Source organism: Pezoporus occidentalis, unplaced genomic scaffold, assembly GCF_034315485.1.
Source record: "Pezoporus occidentalis ecotype Australia unplaced genomic scaffold, CSIRO_AGI_Poc_V1 ctg83, whole genome shotgun sequence".
In the NCBI taxonomy this organism is placed as follows: Eukaryota; Metazoa; Chordata; class Aves; order Psittaciformes; family Psittacidae; genus Pezoporus; species Pezoporus occidentalis.
This window is the reverse complement of record NW_026916192.1, coordinates 3,524,674-3,542,546: the sequence shown is the minus strand read 5'-3', so window position 1 is coordinate 3,542,546 and position 17,873 is coordinate 3,524,674. Positions and strand designations below refer to the sequence as shown.

At 46.3% G+C, this 17,873-nt stretch overlaps 1 protein-coding gene across 3 annotated transcripts in view; it reads right to left on the bottom strand.

The window, feature by feature from the left end:
- Positions 1 to 2,141: 2,141 nt before the first annotated feature.
- The window catches only part of PMEPA1 (prostate transmembrane protein, androgen induced 1), a 47,617-nt gene continuing 31,885 nt past the window's right edge, over positions 2,142 to 17,873 (bottom strand). For 2 of the 3 annotated variants that reach the window (XM_062604130.1, XM_062604132.1), the window contains 3 exons: positions 11,815 to 11,969; positions 4,919 to 4,972; positions 2,142 to 4,814 (listed from right to left, as the gene is read on the bottom strand). In XM_062604130.1, coding sequence (XP_062460114.1) covers positions 4,266 to 4,814; positions 4,919 to 4,972; positions 11,815 to 11,969 — 758 coding nt within the window. In that variant the 3' untranslated portion in view covers positions 2,142 to 4,265. The remainder of the gene's footprint in view (positions 4,815 to 4,918; positions 4,973 to 11,814; positions 11,970 to 17,873) is intronic. The other variant, XM_062604131.1, reaches the window with a different exon arrangement.

The window sequence follows — 17,873 nt, the reverse complement described above, 5'->3', positions numbered from 1 at the left end:
ACATAGAAAATCTCTGAGCGACACAGAGACATCACAAATTCATTCTGCTCTCACCTAGCACTGTTAATGCTACACATCTGGGTTCAGTCTGTTCCCGATCCTTAATAAAGTACGTTGGGCTTTCGTTTCTTTATTTTGTAAGATAGCAGTTAGTGCAATTCGGAGTTCAATACACATACAAAAGGGTGAGTCTCCAGAACGCAACTGAATTTCCTTATACCCCCGCTTAAGACAGAATGAATTTCGTAACACTTCATGGAAACAACACACTAGATTAGTAAAGCTGAATTTTCAAACTGGTGAAATCAAGGGTTGTGAAGGGAACACAAGTTGTACCAGTGTCAGCCCCAAATGAAACCCATCCTTCCTCACCATCCTGATCGACAAAGCCATAAAGATTTGGGGGCACTTTAAGGATGCTGTTTGCCGTACTGTAAGCTAAGAAACTCTGTGAGATTAACAACCCCTTTTAAAGCTAACGTGACTTAAAACTTCAAGCAAAAAGGCAGGCTAGGACAAGAGGTTGCTAAGCATCAGCAATGCCTTGTTTCTTCTATATTTGTTTAAAAATAAATCATTCTTGAGGGGCCTGAATCTCTCTGCTGGCAGCTGCAAGATGCTAGAAACTCCTACGGAGCAGGACTGCAGCCCAGCTTGTACTACAGTTTCCTCCTGAGCTGCATGAAGGCCAGAAGGAAATGAGTAGAGACGTTAGCAAGGGTGTGCAAAGCAAATTCTCTGCCTTGGTGGCAATACGGGATGTGGGAATTGGGGAAAAATGGACCCCGAGGCAAAAAGTAATATTAAATAGTAATAATAATAACAACAACAATAACAACAACAATAATAAAAAAGAACAGACTATTATTTTTAAACACCCATTCAGAACTTGGAGTTACCCCAGATCTGGTATCTGCACTTGAAATACACAGTTCTTGGGACTGCAAAGCAGAGGGATGGACAGAACAAAGACAAAAGGCTCCACTGAGGTGGACTCGAGTGCCACCCACTGCCTGGGCCCCAGGGCTCCCCCCACCAGGTTGCACCCCACCGCTCCCCAGGAACCTGGACTGGCAGCTTGGGTTTTGTTTGTGCATGGCATGGACTGAAAGGCAGCGCCTGCAATAGCAATTTGGTGCTGATGAGCTGCCCCTTTTCACACTCATTAAATTCCTCAAAGTAGAGAAAGAGGTAACTGAAACTGGACCCAGAAACTCAACAAACTGATCACTCAACTGCAGATGCTTGGGCTGATGCTTGAGAAAAGAAAAGATCATGCAGGGAAGAGATAAAAAGGGAAAAAAAAAAAAGAGAATTGGTTGAAATTTTGAGGACTCCAAAGCACAAGAGCTGGGTTTAATTGCACTGCATTTTTAGACCCTCTTCCACTACCCTTCCATGCCTCTCCAAACCCTGCCCACCTCCCTGACCTCTCTGCGGGGTTTGGTGGCCAAGTGACACCACCCGACAAGACAATCCCGTTACTTAACAACCTCCGGTCCCCACAACACCTCCTCATTCACTGCTCACTTCTAAACGTGTGATGCATATTCCACCCAAAACCTGCTGAGGTAACCATTTTTTTGTAGCAAACAAACTAATTCAGATCACAGACCCACATCCCCTCCCTCCCCCCTAAAATGAAAGCAACCCCAACAACACTATTCACGCATTTTGGCTCAAGAGGGCAGTAGATATTATATTTCTGTTTCTCTTTTGGTTGGTATCTCATTTACAATATCCACCACAGATTTCCTACCTCCCCGGGTAGGATAATGTGCATAAATGTGTTCAAGTTCCCTTACAAACAGCTGGAGAAGAGCAGCGGCAGCAGCCCACGGGGCCAGGCCCATGGAGCTGCTCCAGGGAGCAGGCAGCACTGCTGGGAAAGGAGGGCCTGGAAAACCAAATGCAAGGTCCAAAGGAGCAAGAGACCAGACGCTGGTTACTTGTGATGCTAACAATGATTTTGTTTCCCCCTCTCTTAAAAAGGGAGGGTCACTGTTTCTTTAATAAGGCACTAAATAGACATGTTACATAAAGGAAAGATACAATTTAAAAACTCCTATGAATTCATCAGGTTTGTACCTTTCATGACAAACTAGATTTATTCCTTTGCTGGACTTGCTTTTTTTTGCGGCTTTTTGTTTTAGGTCATCAGAATTTAGGTTACAGGACTGTAAAGCTGTGAAGATTTCAAGAGCTGTGGAAAAGCAGTCTGAAATATCGAGAAGGTACAGGACTAGTTCTAGGCAAAAATTCAACAAAAAAGGCAAAAAATAAGGATCAAACTTCAAGTTCAGCTATTTATCATCTTCTTTAAAATATATATAAATATTGTTCAAATGGTCAGAACTTCAAAACCTTTTGCATGGTTTTTTTTTTTTCTTTTTCTTCAAGTAATAGAAAAGTTGCTTAAAAACAATAGTTATTGCCTTTATATCTTTCATTTATGTCACTCTACTAGATAGCATCCTGCAGAAAATGTAAGCACACCCCCTTGTAAAAGCTTCACTCTCTGTGGTTCCTGACCCATCCCTCACGCTCAGGGAGACGCTCTCCCGGCCGGAGGGACGGGACCGGGACCACGGTTTATTCCCTTTTGCTTTCTCTCTCTGCTCTCAGGTTTCTCACGCGCTCGCTCCATCACATACAGATTCACCACGAGGGTCAAACACCTACCAGACACCTGCGCAATATACACATGTAAACAATAGCATAGTGACAAAATGCTTCTGGAACCAAGGTAAACTAAAGACGCTCAACACCCGGCGGGCGGGAGGGCAGCGGGACCATGCTGCTGTGGGTGAGGACATCTTCAGAAGAGGTAAAGGGGGTTTTGCTTCTAAAGCATTAGCATATTTCTTCAGCCTTTAATTACTACATCACAGGAGCAGATTCATTTCCACTACTGTATCTGACACCCTTTTAGCTAGGATAATACAGTAAAAAACAGCTGACACGGCTGAGCCTGTTTATCCCAAATAGAAGCTTGGGAAGTTAATACAAAATGAAGATGACTTTCACCACCACCACGCTTCTCAGCTCGGACTGTTAATGTCATTTAAAGCCCAGCTGAAAGGCAGCCAGTGAGCACGTTACCATTTACTCACAGTAACTTCCCTCATCACCGCTTTAAGCTCTGAATTGGGCCCTTCAGTTGGACATTGAAAGAAATAAACCGAGAACCACTTTGATCCTTCAGACACAGAAGTTTATTCTCATCCCCCCCCCCCGCCCCCCCAACTTAGAGGTTGTCCAAATAAAAAATGAAAATAAAAATCAAGTAATTTCTGCTGCTCCAGCCGTTACCGACTCTCAGAAGCAGGGAGGTTTGCTTTTACCTTTCCACTCCAATAATCCTACGGGATGACATACAGACACACACCAACTCCTCTTGCTTTGTAGGGAATGTGTAAAGCCGTGCGGCCACGCGCAGGGACTCTGGAAATTAGGGATTTGCATAAGATGCAGTCTCGCTCACCGCTCCGCTCGGGGCTGGCAGCTCCACTTCAGCGCCTCCCCACCCCCTTCCAGCTACTTTGTTCTTCACTTCCACAGATCCCTTAACAGGTTCATGGTAGACATGATAGAGGCTTTGACCAACACAAGCACTGACATATTTATATTAAAAAATAGTGCAAAATTTCAACATTTATATAAATAACTCTAAACCCCTGCTTTTGATTTTTTTTGTGTTTTTTTGTTTTTTTACAATGTAATACACGCTTTTTGAGTTGGCACTCAAAAAATTGCCATTTTCTTCTAGTTCAGAAAACAACTTTTTTTTTTGTTTTTCTTTTTTTGAATAGGCCTCTTCTAATACAAAAATACTCCTGCTCCGTACACATACACTTTCTCTTCTTTTTAATATATATTTATATATTTATATTGCAGATCTTTAAACAAAATGGTTTTTTTGTGCAAATATTTTGTCTTTAAAGATAAGTGAAATAATCAAAATAAAAAGCATTCACACACAGCTCAACTAGAAAAAAAAAGGACTACAGTTGATTTTTTTTTTCCTTTTTAAAGGTCTAGACACAGCTCAATAAAGAAATGTTTTTGCAAGCTTGGGAGGCTTGTGCATTCAGACCAGACATAACAAGTAAATATTTATACATGGAGAGATGGGGAAGGGCTTTTTTCTTTGCTCATCTTCCTCAACTCTCTCTCTCTCCTTTTTCTATGAGAAGTGCAGAGTGTTTTCATTTACTTTCTTGCCTTTTTTCTTTTTTTTTTTTCTCCTTTTTCCTTTATTTTTTTTAAAAGGGGTGCCCTTTTTGTTTCTCTTTCTCTTTGTTCCACGCAGTTGTGCTCTCAAGGCCATTGAGTTGTGAATGATGGAGTCTGCTGCCCTCCAAGATGGAAGGCATCCCGTTGCTGTTCTGCTGGTGCTGGTAAAACGTTGACCCTGGGTAGTGCCCTATCACCTCGCTGTACGTCGGCGGCGGTCCCTCCATCCTACCATTGCTCCCATAGCAGGTCGCGCTGATGCCAGAGTTACTGCTGGGGGGGCACGGCCCCCCGTACACGGAGTTATCTATCAAGTCACTGTCAAAGATGGTTCTGTTGGGGGGTGCCCGGACCGACTCTCTGTTGAGCTCCATTTGCTGCTCGGGGTCCCGCAGCTGCAGCGTGCAGGGTCCCTGGTACGGGGGGGGCTCTTCGCCGTCCGACAGCGAGATGGTGGGAGGCAGGTCGATCTCGTGCTGCATGTAGGGGTAGGTTGGCTGGAATCTGTTAAAGCGGTCCCTCTGCAGGAAGGATGGCACTGCCAGGCGGTCGCTGGGTCTTGGGGTGTAGATTTGCTGCTGAAAGGGAGAAGAAGAGAGAGAAAGAGGGTGAGAGAAGTGTGAGACACTGCAGCCTGGGACAGCAGGAGAGGCAGCAGCACCCGCAATCACATTGCCCTCACCTCTGTTATTCCATTCCCTGACACGGTGCTTTCCGAAGGCCATAGGCTTCCCTCCTGCATTGGAAAGAAGAAAGTGCAGAGTGAGTCTGACTGCCCACAGTGGTTAAGCTCCTGCAAGCAGCTCTCATGCCAGGTTTCATCCTGCACCAGAGCCCAGGTAAGATGCTGCTGCTGCCATCAGCACATCCCTACCCCTGCTGCAGCAACACATGGCATGCACCCTTTTCTAAGCAGGAAACTACCCCTGGTGGGGGTATAAGCTATTATCATATATGCTGGGTATCATATGGGTCTATTACCACTGAAACCAACGCTTTCACTAATATTTCCCTCCATTTTCACCTCCATTTACATGTAATAGATCACTCGCAGAATGAATGATGAGACGACACCAGCAAACAACTCCCCCATTTGCAGACTTCCCCCCTCTCACCCACACCCACCCAACATGTTTCCCTCCCTGGTTCCAACATGCCAATTTGTGATCCATGAGCCGTGGGTGATTCACAAGACATCACAAAATGCTCCATGAAATAATGACAAGATTATATATATATATTATTATTTATACATATAAAATAACCCAATAAAACACCAACAAAAAACAAAACACAACAAAACCCCCTAAAAATCAACCCCCAAACCCACCTCACACCCACATAACCGCATTATGATGCACACAATCAAATAAATAATGGGAAAATAAAGATAGTAAGTGAATAACCAAATGTTAAGCCTAATTTTGATTTGGCTAGGAAAAAAACCTACTAATGAAAAGCAATCTATAGCAACAGGGTGGTTCTAGAGTGTTCTTCCCCCCAAAATAAGTGGTCCTTGGCTTAAACAGCCTGAGGAAATGCGATCTAGAGGCTTCCTACACTGCAAGCATCACCCTGATCCTGTGATCCCAACCCAGGTGCCAACAACCCCAGGCATGATAAAGCCACAAGCCAATTTCCCCCAAACCATGAGATTAGCTTGCAATTCATGATCAAACAAACAAACAAACAAATGATCTTCCCATTTGCTGGTGATGCTCTGCGCGTGCACAGCTCACCCGGGACACTTTTGCCGTGAGCACTGAAGTATTTAAATATTGCTACTATTCACACATAGCAACATCCCTCCGGCAGGCAGGGCTGGGGGAAAAAAGGCCAGAAGGCTCATAATTATAACCTGAAATAGATGGCACTTTTCAGTTCCTTGCAGGTGAATCTCTAGTTCTGGCACCAGCAAGTCAGGCACAAGCAGAAGTGTTTACACCACTGGGAAAAAAACTGCCAAGGGTGGTTTTCCCCCACTTTTTCCCTTTAATCTGTCCCATCCAAAAGCCATTCTTGGGCCCAGGCCCAGGAGGGCTCCCCAGATGAGCAGACCACAAGCTTTCCTGCTATAAAATCACGTAGTTCTCTAATAGCTATGGTGGTGGTCCAGGTAGCCTGAAGCCCTGCTGGAAGCCTGTAAAAAGCTGCAGTGGTTCTGCAGCACCATGAACACCTTCACTGATAAAATCAGAAGGGATTTTGCTGTCTGATGCTCCCTGGACCTCACCCAGCTGCAAGACACATCTGGCCTCATAGCAGGCTGCAGTACACAAGGGAAAAACACTGCTGCACACTTCTGCAGCTATCCCAGCAAGCAGCTGAGCAGCATCTCACTCACCACAGCAGCATCCCAGAGAGCAGACAGAGCAGGGATGCCCCTGCAGGCAGAGCCAGCCCCAAGCCCTGCAGCAGGAGCCTCCTCACCTGGGCATCCACAACACCCATCCAACTGCCCAAAACACAGCACCAACACTGTGTTAAGATCTCCAGAGAAGCCACTCGTCATAATATCGCACCCCTGCTTTTTTCTTCTTTATTTTCCCCAAGTTTGGAATGTATTTTCTCTTGTGGTATCGCACACAGTATCAAATATGGAGAGAATCCTATCAGATTCCCATTTCTGAAGCTCAGTTCTGCACATAAATCTCAAAGCGGTCCTGTCGCCAGTGAAAGGAAAACAGTGATTTATATGCAAATGAGATGGCCCAGATTCTTCCAATTTCTAGGTGTTCTTCAGGAAGCATCTCTTTGGAGCAGAGTTTAAGTGCTGCAATACCAGCACCCTCCCCTGCTAATCCATCCTGGCTAATGAACACACTCATTGAGCTGTGAGCCACACAGCCCTTCCTGAACAATGCAGCACCACATTTTATACAGACCTTAAGCCTTCAGTATGCAACTGTTTACAAAGGCATCAACTGTTTAGTCTGGTCCATTTTACATGTATTTCTTGCCTGCAGGGACAGTCTACAGTCAAATTCCCCCAGCAGCCAAAAGAACCAAGACGAACTGCATCTGCCACAGACCAAATCTACGCCTCTAACCCCTCACTCAGGCAGGGTGCTGAGACCAAAGGGTATGGGGAGGGTTTCCAGTGCTGCCACATGCACTGCCAGCCCTTCACTTCATCCTGAAGGACGCCAAAGCAGGAGGCAGGAGTGGGAAGCACTTTGAATATTGTGTTTACTTTGCCATGCCCCCATGGCAGACTTCCTGAGCAGTGAGTACCCCGCTGCCTTCTGCTAGATGTTTTATATTTAACTTGGCAGTGGGCAGTGCCATGGCAATATCCCATCTGCTTCCCCCTTTCCTGGGAGTGATGTCAGCCAGCTCCTACGAGGGTGGCTGCATCCCGGAGCATCCCGGCGTGCGGAGCATCACTGCGCTCAGCTGGGGCTTCCTGCTGCGGCAGGCGATGAGGAGACCATGTACGCACCCTTATGTGAGTTGCTCCACCCAAACCACTCATGAGCCCTAAGTATCACTCACCCAAAGCCTGCACTCAATATCCCACCCAGGCGTTCAGAAGAAAAGCCCTGGCTCTCACATTAACTCCTCTGTTTGTACAGATGAGGTCCAGGAGTGATGCTCCTGGCAACATGCGATGCAAGAATAGCAAACGAGAAGAAACACCATGGGATCCGCAGGGGCACAAGGAGCAGACAGAAGACCTTTTGTAGGAGCTGGATCTCTCAGCTGTGATTAACCACTTCTGTCAGGACTCCAGGGCTTTGACCTGGACACACTTCCGTGCCCACGGCTGACCAACCACAAGCACGCTCACCGACACCAACCCTGTGCCTCACACACCATCAGGAAGCCCATGGAGCCTCATCTCTCCTAAAAACCCAGCAGTGGGAATAAAATTGCTGAAAATCAGTAGCAAGAAGAGGGCAAAGCCTCAGAGACAGGAAACACACACACTTTTAGCCTTCGTGCTTTGGCCATGGGATGGCTACACAGGCACAGCAAGCCACCCAACACTCGCTGACCCATGAGGGGGCATCGCTGCTGTAAATCCCCATCTTCGGGGCTCTCCTCACTCACTTCTCCATTTCAGAATGTTTAGGACTTGAATTCATCTCAACAATGGCTGAGGCTAGAAAGCTATGGCTTTCTGAAATGAAAGCTGAGATCCTGCTGTCTGATGAGCAATACGGCTGTAAAAGCCTCCGTAAGTATTCCAGGACTCACTGCAGAACCTAAAATTACTTTTTAATTTCTTTTTAGAGATCAATCCTTGACTTTTATAGAGCTGCTTGTTTTAGCGGTGTCAGAGAATTTTCTCTGTAAAGCTGCATGGTGCAGATTAAGTCTCTGAGCCTGCAGGAGGACCTGTATTTTCCATTTTAGGGGACAAAGGTATGCTTTGAAATGGCATTTGAACCCCTTTTTCTTGGGGGACTGGGATATCACTGCTCCAAAGGTGCAGGAACCTTTCTTACTGTGTAAGTTTTAGTAGCATTTCTTAAGTAATTTTAGTTCTGGAAAAATGAAGGTACTTGTTATAATGACACAGAGTTTAAGTATAGCAAGAATGGGGATGGAGAAATACATGACATAATATAAGAATTCCTTGCTACCAAGAACTGCATTTAAAAAAGCCCTTAGGGAAATCAGTTTCTCCTCTGGTGGTAATTTTTGAGCTACAACAAGAAAGGACAACCCTGGCAGACCTAGCAGCATCCCAACCATGGGATGAACTACTTTAATATTTCAAAAGATGAAAAGCACGCATACAGCTCCGGTGTCCATCTGCAGGCACGACAGCAAAATGAAGTTTGGGATTTGGAAAGCCCAACAGCAGGTCAGCACAAGTTTAATGGATAACATAAACCAGTCTCCAGGTCAGCATAGCCTCTGCCTGCCAACCTTCAGCACTCATTCAAACCGGAGCTGTTTTCTACTGGAAAGACATGCTGTGCTGATATTCAACAGGAGCTCCCTTTAACAGCTGTAGTGATAGGAGAAGGGGTGAATGGGTTTAAACTTAAAACAGGGGAAGTTCAGGTTAGACATAAGGAAGAAGTTCTTCCCTGTGAGGGTGGTGAGGCACTGGAACAGGCTGCCCAGAGAACTGGTAAATGCTCCATCCCTGGCAGTGCTCAAGGCCAGGCTGGAGAGAGCCTTGGGCAACATGGTCTAGTGTGAGATAACCCTGCCCATGGCAGGGGGTTGGAACTGGATGACCTTAAGGTCCATTCCATGCCTAACTGTCCTACGATTCTATGATCTTTATTACAATTGATCCCACTGTAATGAGCTTCCCACTTAGTACATGAGGGGCTTCTCTGTCCTGTCAGGAGCTCGGGCCACAGGGAAGCATGGCTGCCACTCCATCAACACAGAACCACGCACTCACAGCACAGTACAGACAGAGAGGCAGGGCAGGGAGAAAGGGAAGAATTACAAAGAGGGGGAAAAGCCCCCAAAACACATCCAACAAAACCCCTGATACATCAGCTTTTTCTCCCTGTAGCTCTGAGAATGGTTTTGAAGTGCCTGCATCCTCAGGGAGGTTTAACAGAGGCACACAGGTAAACCTTTGCTGAAAAGTGATTTAATCACTGATGTGTCTGAAGGCTGAATAATGACAGAGCTGGTCTGGTGTGGGGACTGGGCCAAAACCTGGCTGGAAATTCTGGCCTGGTGAAGTTTGAAAAGAGAAAAGGCAAAAAAAAGCCAATAAATATTTAAATAGTCAATAATTTTTGATTCAACCTAAATTTCCGTTCAATTGCCAAGTGATTTACTCCATGTCAGCCTTCTTTCCTCTTTTAAAAGAAAGTCAGACTGCTTTCAGAAATGGAGATTAGTATTTTAAAATAAAAACATGCCTGATCTGAGATTTTCTTAGAAAAATGTAAAATTAAACATTTTGGTATTGCTCAAGTAAACCAGGAATCATTCTGGACATGAAAAACCAGTAAAAAAATGAAAATGGGAAAACCACCTTTCTGCTATCTTTAATAATTCACATGCTCGGATGCTCATGTTCTGCTGCTGTTGGAAGCGGGTACACGGAATGGTGACAAGAGACATAGGATTTCTGTAACTCCGTAAGGAGCCGGGATATGTGCAGGGAAGTTTAGCTCTGATCCCCAAAGCAGGCAGGTGCTTGAGCAGTCACCACTGACTGGTGTAACGTGGGATCACACACCCTCAGCACTTTGATCTTGTTGCACAGCACTGACACAGGTCCATAAGCTGAGCTCACTGCCATGCCCTCTGGAGACACGCTCCACAGCCCACAGCACTCAAGTGGTTTAGTTGAGCCTGGGGTTTGCACAGCTCTCCTTCCCAAGGGCCGCCCTCCTCACTTCAGTACTGAGTGTCTAAGGGACCTTCATCTTCATGCATCAAAGAGCAGCTATGGAGCGGAGGGACAGGCTATGCCCTGGACATCTGCTGACTGGACAGCATTCAACAGCACTGTACTGAAGACTTATGAAATAGAAGATGTTAGATAGCTGTCTTGTGCGCCTGCTCTCTCTCTCAAAAAACAGAAAGGAAAAAAATAGACGGAAACAGAAGAAAAGCAATCCCAGTATTAGATCTTTTACCAGCAGCAAGCATGGATTCAATACAAGGCCCCACACAGACCACCACAAGGCAGCACTAGTGTGTTCAGCCTGCCCTGGAAACCTGCAGCAGGGAGGGCACAAAGCAGTGACCTTGAGGAAGCCCTGTAGTTTAAGGAGCTTAAAGATCCTTCAGGGTGAATACTAAGAAAAATAAAATAGCACCAGTACATGACATCCCTGTGCTGAAGACAGAGACAGCAGTGAATGGTGCATGCTCAGCCTCCAAGGAAAGGGGATGGTTTTTCTCTTTGGGTTCTTATAAGTCTCTCTGAGCTGCTGCATTTGAGGAAACTACAAAAACCAACATCTGCTTCGAGGCTGGAGAGGCTCCCCCTCGAGTCACTGCCAGAGATACAATTAACACGTTTCTCCTCAGGCTTTTATGAAGCGCAGAGCCTGGGTTACACAGGGAATCTCTCGAGCACCCCTTTGGAAAGATGCCTGGCTGGCTGACAAGTGTTTTCTGACCCCTGCACCACCAGCACCACTGGTGAAAACTGAAGAAAGTCTTTCAGGATTTCCTATTCTCTTCAAGGCAGGCAATAAGTACTTATATAATAATCTGAGACACTGCAACTGGAGCTGCCAATGGACTTGATAGTTTGGGGCTGTTAAAGGCAAGGCATATGCACCCCAAACAGCTGAGGGCAACTTGTGTCTTGTTCCTGAAAAATCAACATCAAGAATAGTCTCCTACCATTACTTCACTGATGTAAAGTCTGAATTGCAAAGCTGAGGGCAAAGGCTACAGCTGTCCATGTATTACAACATACTGAGCCAGAGGCACCCATAACAGCTTCCCCCCAATAACAGAGACAGAAGATGATGCCAAGATCCAACCTGGACAGTGCCTCTTCACGCAGTGCCAAGTGGCACATGGGCAAACAGGACCCATATGAATGCCTTTGGCTCTAACGCGTCCCCAGTGTCACGTCATTTGACAACCAGCGCAGGATGAAGAGGGTTGGAAGACCAGGGCATGACTTACTGAAGAGAGGTTCTCGTCCCTCCGCCTCCCCTGGCTGTGCCGGCTGATGAAGGATCGCGCAGAGAGTTTGTAGTGGTTCAGCAGACACGTGATCACCACCACCATCACCATCATCACCACCACGATTATGATTATCTGTACAAACTCCAACTCCGCTGCAAGAGAGACAGACAGACCTTAAGGCACCAGAAAAAGCAGCATGTAATTGAGCACAAAAACTGCTGATGTGGATGAGACTCCAGTGACACCGCTGCATCCTTCTCCCATAAAGCTCTCACACATGCCTAACTGGGCTCTGCATGCTTTGAGCCCAGCTACTTGTTTAATGAAGCTCATGAATTCACATATTTAGTGCCACAGAAGAGTCTCTAGGAGGGATGTTTAAAAACGATCTACAAAGCAGAGCATTTCAAGCTACAATGCAGACAGGACTTCCCAAAGACCCCCCCAGCTGCAGTGTGCTGGATACCTCCTCCACCAGTGCAAAACCAGCAGCATCTCAGTACTGAGTGTGCCTTGCCTGGGGCCATGGAGCCAAGAACCAGCATAATTATAATATTAACTATTATAATTATTTATTTATTTGTTAATTATAAAGAAACCATCCTAACAGAACACTTGAGCTAAATGCAAGCTAAATTTCTGAAATTCCCTTCCCATCACCACCACTCCAGTCCAGTCCTCCCTGGAGAAGAAGTCCCCCTTGGGGCATACCCTTGCATCAGGCACATGTTCCCTTTGTCACAGGGGTCAGACAGTGGTGTGGGGTGCCAGAGGCACAGCATAGCAGGCAGACCCCCTTTTCCCAATGCTGGCCCCTCCACCATAGGGCACAGGCAGGGAGCCCTCCTGCTTCTTGGTGAGACACCAGATGGGCGCGATGCGGCTGCCCACAGGGGCCACATCCCGCAGCTCCAAGCATCCCTTGGCTCAGGGTTCGGCCAGCTGACAGCAGCAGCTTGAGTGGCTTGAACGGGCATAAAGGAAGGCTGGAGAAACATCCTCCAAACAAACACGAACAAGCAAACAACAGGCTATCCAGTCAACTCCAGAGACGCATGGCAGCAGGCAGTAAGAAGCCGCTCCTAAAATTTCCTGAGGAAGTTAATTCCTCACCTCTCAGGCTCAGGAAAACTGAGTACAGGAGGCAAATGTAGCACTGGGGTCATGGATCAGGCACCCATAGAGCAGCCACTGGGTCCAAACTGCTCGGTTGCTCCCCATATGACCCCTTGTGCCAGCAGCACCCAGGGCTCCCCTGTGCACAGAACAGGGCAGCAGCAGCTCCAGTGCTCATCGTAAAGGAGGGGCCAGACCAGCAAAATTCAATGGTTCTGAGGATTTACACTTTGTTTGCTTCTCAGCAGGGACAGCTATAAAACCCAGTTTTAGAAAGCTGTGCCCTGAGCTATCACAGACACTGCCATTCTGTATATTATATACACACACACACGTATAATATGTATCTGTAGATACACAAGAAGAGCCACCGTGCCTTCCAAGGGCAGCATCACACCACTCACACCAGCCGGGGTGGCTTCTGCTGAGTCAGGCAAATTGAATTTTACCTTTTTTTTATGGAAAGTTTTCTCCTGGCAGGTGGCATTTAAGTGCCAGTAAAAGCAAATAAATGTCAAGAAAACAGTCCAGGTGGTGAGTGCTGCCAGTTACCTTGGAGCTCATTCTGCTAAACAGCGCTATTTCTGCCCAAAATGCTTAACCAGCTCTGCCCACCACCTTCAAAAAGCAGAATTATGCCTTGAAAGCAGGAGCTTTATCTGTCACTTGAAATTAGATGTATGAGTGACTTGGAGCCCATACACTTATGGCACCATTAAAAAGCAGCTGCCTCTACACCAGAAGATTGTACATGGGGTGGGAAGAGAGGGATTAAAAGCCAAACACTGCAAAGGAGTTTGGCCTTAAAAATGCCTTTTAGTTAAAGGCATCTTCTTAAAGAGAAGCTCTAGGTCTTTCACAGCCACCCCAGTGAGGTGCCTGAATGCCATTATGAGGGGAAGCGCCTGGTAAAAAACACATTCCCGACAATTCATGATCCAGCCCCAAAACAGCAGCACAGCTCACCCATGGGAATGATGAGTGATGGGACCTGAGAACAGCCACGGGTGCCCTGTGCTGGAGGAATGGGCTGGAACAGGAGGTTCCAGTGAGATTAACCAGACACACAAAGACACCAGAAGTCAAAGCGTTGGGAGAAGAGGCTGACGCAAAACCATTAAAAACAAAAAGCAAGTTGCCTCTTCCCATGACACCCCCATGTAAGAGCATGTCCCCATACAGCCCGAAGGCATGCCCTGGTGCTGCTGCACCCTTTTTCTTTTTCATTACTGAAAAGAACAAAACAAACACCAAGCAATGTTTTTAGGAAGATGAGTCAATTTAGCCTCAAAATGCAGCATGTGCTTTGGCCACAGTAAGAAAACACAAGAGAAAAAATACATAAATGGGGCCAGTGATGGAAAACTTCCTTTTCTGGTAAAAGAGGTTGTATTTCTGAAGAAAAACAAGACCAAAGCAGTTATAAGGGAAAGTTCCTTTCCTAGGACGAAAAGTCCCTTAAATGAACCAAACCTTGCTATACTGGTCACAGTACTTTGGTGACACAGGTGAAGTTTGGCCATCATTAGCGCTGCCCTAATTCCTTCCTAGGAAGGAACACACACAAGACATGTCATTTACAAACAACCTAGGCCAAGCTTCCTTCACACACATACAGCCATGTAACAAGCAGAGCCCGAAGCAGAATAAAGGGTGGGAATTCCATCGGGATCTGGGACAGCACAGCAGCATCTCAACCATCCCCATCCAGCTCCAAACGTTGTTTGTTCTGGCTCTGGGATTCCTGTAATTGGAGTATTACAAAGAGTTGCCAACAGCAAGGCACAACCAGAACAAAGGGGATGCTGATTTCCATCAGGGACACTCCTCCTGCCCCATATTTCTCTCCCATGTTCTCCTTGGAACTGATCATCTGGGTGGGCTGGACTGCCCCAGGAGCCACATGGCACGGCCAGGAGGTGCAGGCAGTGTTTGGCCTTGCTCTTCAAACTCTACATTTGGTTATTTCAATGGGGAATCCAGTCTAATCACAGTGGTGTTAACAACAGCATAGCGATTTTAATATCCTGCTTTGTGGGAGGAATGAGAACAATGAAGCTGCAAATTAATGTTCTGTAAATGGGTTTGGTGAAACATGTTAGAATGATAAAACCTGATCAGCTCCCCCTGCTTGGACTTTGTCCTTTTCATGCCAATGGCCATGCTCTTCTCCCTTCTCCATCACTAGCACAAGGAAGCAAAGAACTCAGGCACTGCAGCAGAGCACATCTACCCTCGTCCTGCAACACAGACGAGGGCTCAAATGTTTCAGTATCTGCATCTGCAAGAAATGCATCTGCACCCATGTCTCCTTTGGAGAAAAAATTAGGATTTCTTCCCAATGCTTCATGTACACAAGGAGGCCAAACCCACCAGGAAGCTGCTCTCTGCACCCACAGGAGCTCAGGGAAGAGCAGAGGACACACAGTGCACTGAGCTTCACTCTACCCAAGCCTAGCCTGTGAGGAGCAGCACAGCCTCGCAGTGCCACGGAGCAAACATCAGGTATGGCGAGATGAGCTTTAATCCCATGAATGCCCATGTTGCCCAATCTGGCCTTTGGAAAAAATAAAAGTCAAACCAAACAAGTCCCACACACTCAATTTGTGCTTTTCAAGTTTCAAGACTCATACCCACTTGAGGCACCAAAGTTTCTGCCAACTCTCCCTCTGTTTTAACTTGTCTTTACGGGCTTCATTTGCAGAAGGAGGGGGGAAAACCCAACACACTAAAAAGCTGGATACACTTGGTGAGATTTTAGCCAATCAGCCCAGTCAAACTAATGAAGAAACATCATTAAAACCCCAAACTTGGAGTTAATACATTATTATACAAGTGCAATTCAGCTGCTATGCTAATAAAAAGCCTCTGGGGGAATGAAAACCAAGCCAAACTGCAGAGCACATAATTTATAATTCTACTGGTATTCTTAAAAACACACACACAACAAAACAAGACAAAAAGTACTCAACACATTTTGTATTTGGCTTCCTAATCATTGTCACTTTTCAATTAGAAGAGACCTCATTCCATTCCTCTCTGTAATTTTCCCCAAGGGAAGTGTTATAAATGCACGAGGCTTTACAAGATGGGCATATTCAGCCTCCAAATGCAAAGTAAGGTCACACTAATTTAATTCTGCATAATTTTTATTCCAGAATATGTTTCAAACTAACAGGTTCAGACATCACATTGAAGTGACACAACCTGCTTCTCTGTATTCTCTGTCTAGACGCTGCAGCCCTGGCAGGCGGTCAGCACGCGTGCGACTGTTCTGCAACTAAGCATTTTTCCCCCCAGATTCTCACAATCCTGAAACTAGATATTCGTGATCGAGTAAAATCACTTGTCACATCCCATCCTTCAAGTTCATCGCTCGCTTGCCACTTTAAACCACACATGGCCTTGAATAAGGGTTTCGCAGTGGATTATAGCGTTACATTGATGAGTGATAGGAGACTCCGCTGCTGCCCAAAGCCTGCGGGCTCCGCAGTGTGCAGCCTGTGGCCGCTCTCCAGCGTTTCAGAGGAAGGCAGCACATACCCTTGCTGCCCACACTGGGCTGCTGTCTGGCCACCAAGATAAGGCTCTCAAGTGCCTGAAATCTATGGAAGTGCCAACGGATGCCGATGTGGAGGCACTTCACTGGCACGGCTGCCAAGGTACTTGGCCCCACACCTCCCACCAAAGACCACGCTCAGCAGAATCAGCTGCATCTCAGAGCTTCCTCGAGCAGCAATGAACAAAGTACTTGGCATGCACAGGTTTAAAATTCATCAGTATTTTTGCAAGGAAGGAGAGCTATTTGAGTCAATGGTGACATGGGGAGCACCGAGCCTCTGCATGCACGCACAGTTCACAACAGCCTCAGGGGAGGTAAGGCTGTGATACACTTTAAATGCGTTTCCTTACTTTTACAGCTGCACTACAGTTCGTAAAACACTTACTATAAACTCTGTTAATGCTCTTCCTTCCACATAGAGTATCACCGCTGAAGACAAATGCTCCAAAGCTCTAGCAAGCATAAAGAGGAGCGGGGAAGAAGAAATTACACCTGCATCTTGCCACAATTACGAGTCCTCCAGCTATCATTTGCAAGTGGACAGAACAGCTTTCAGACAGGGTCTCAGGCAAGATGACCTCTGCTTTCAGCTGGGTATATGCACATCTGCAGGTCAAAACAGTTATCTGTAAGCTTCAGTTACATTTTCTATATATATTGGGATTGTGTATCACATGAGAAGGGATGATAAGAAGTGAAATTACTCAGGAGGTAATGGCTAAGCTTAAATGTAGCTGCACTAGTCACAATTCCTAAGAAGAAAAGTTTAAAAGAATAAGCCAGTCGCCATCAATGCTGTGGTGCAGAGTGCTAAAACCCAAGTCCGTTTTGCTGAAGCAAATTAAAGGAAGCAGAGAATCCCTCACAAAACGGTTCACTTCTCCTATGGTGACTTTCACTTCCTCTGACTATTTTTATCACTAAAACCCCCTTAGTTCCAACCTGAAACACTGCTGGGACAGTTCAAGCACCGAGTCCGATCACAAGCTCTCACAAACACGCTTTCAAGGGTTTGGCAAAACCCTCCTGCTGCTGACTTCATCTTCTGGTGGACATCAGCCTCGTGTGAGGCACCAACACCCTGCTCCGTGCCAGGCAGGATCAGGCACCTCCTGAGAAAGCCTTGCTGTTCAGAGTTAATGAGCTCTTGGTTAATTTTTACCCAGGACTGATAGGATAATGCACCTCAGCCTCTGGAAGTTCCCATGACAGTCCCTCAGCATCACAGGCCCATTGTCACTCATCAGCGTTCTTTGGGAAATACATCCAAAACTGTTTTGAGGTTGCTCCACATGCCTGACAGAGGAGAGGCAGGCAAAGCCTCCATCACACTTTGGGAGTGTTGAGCACAGCACCGTCGCTATGGAGAAACTTCCAA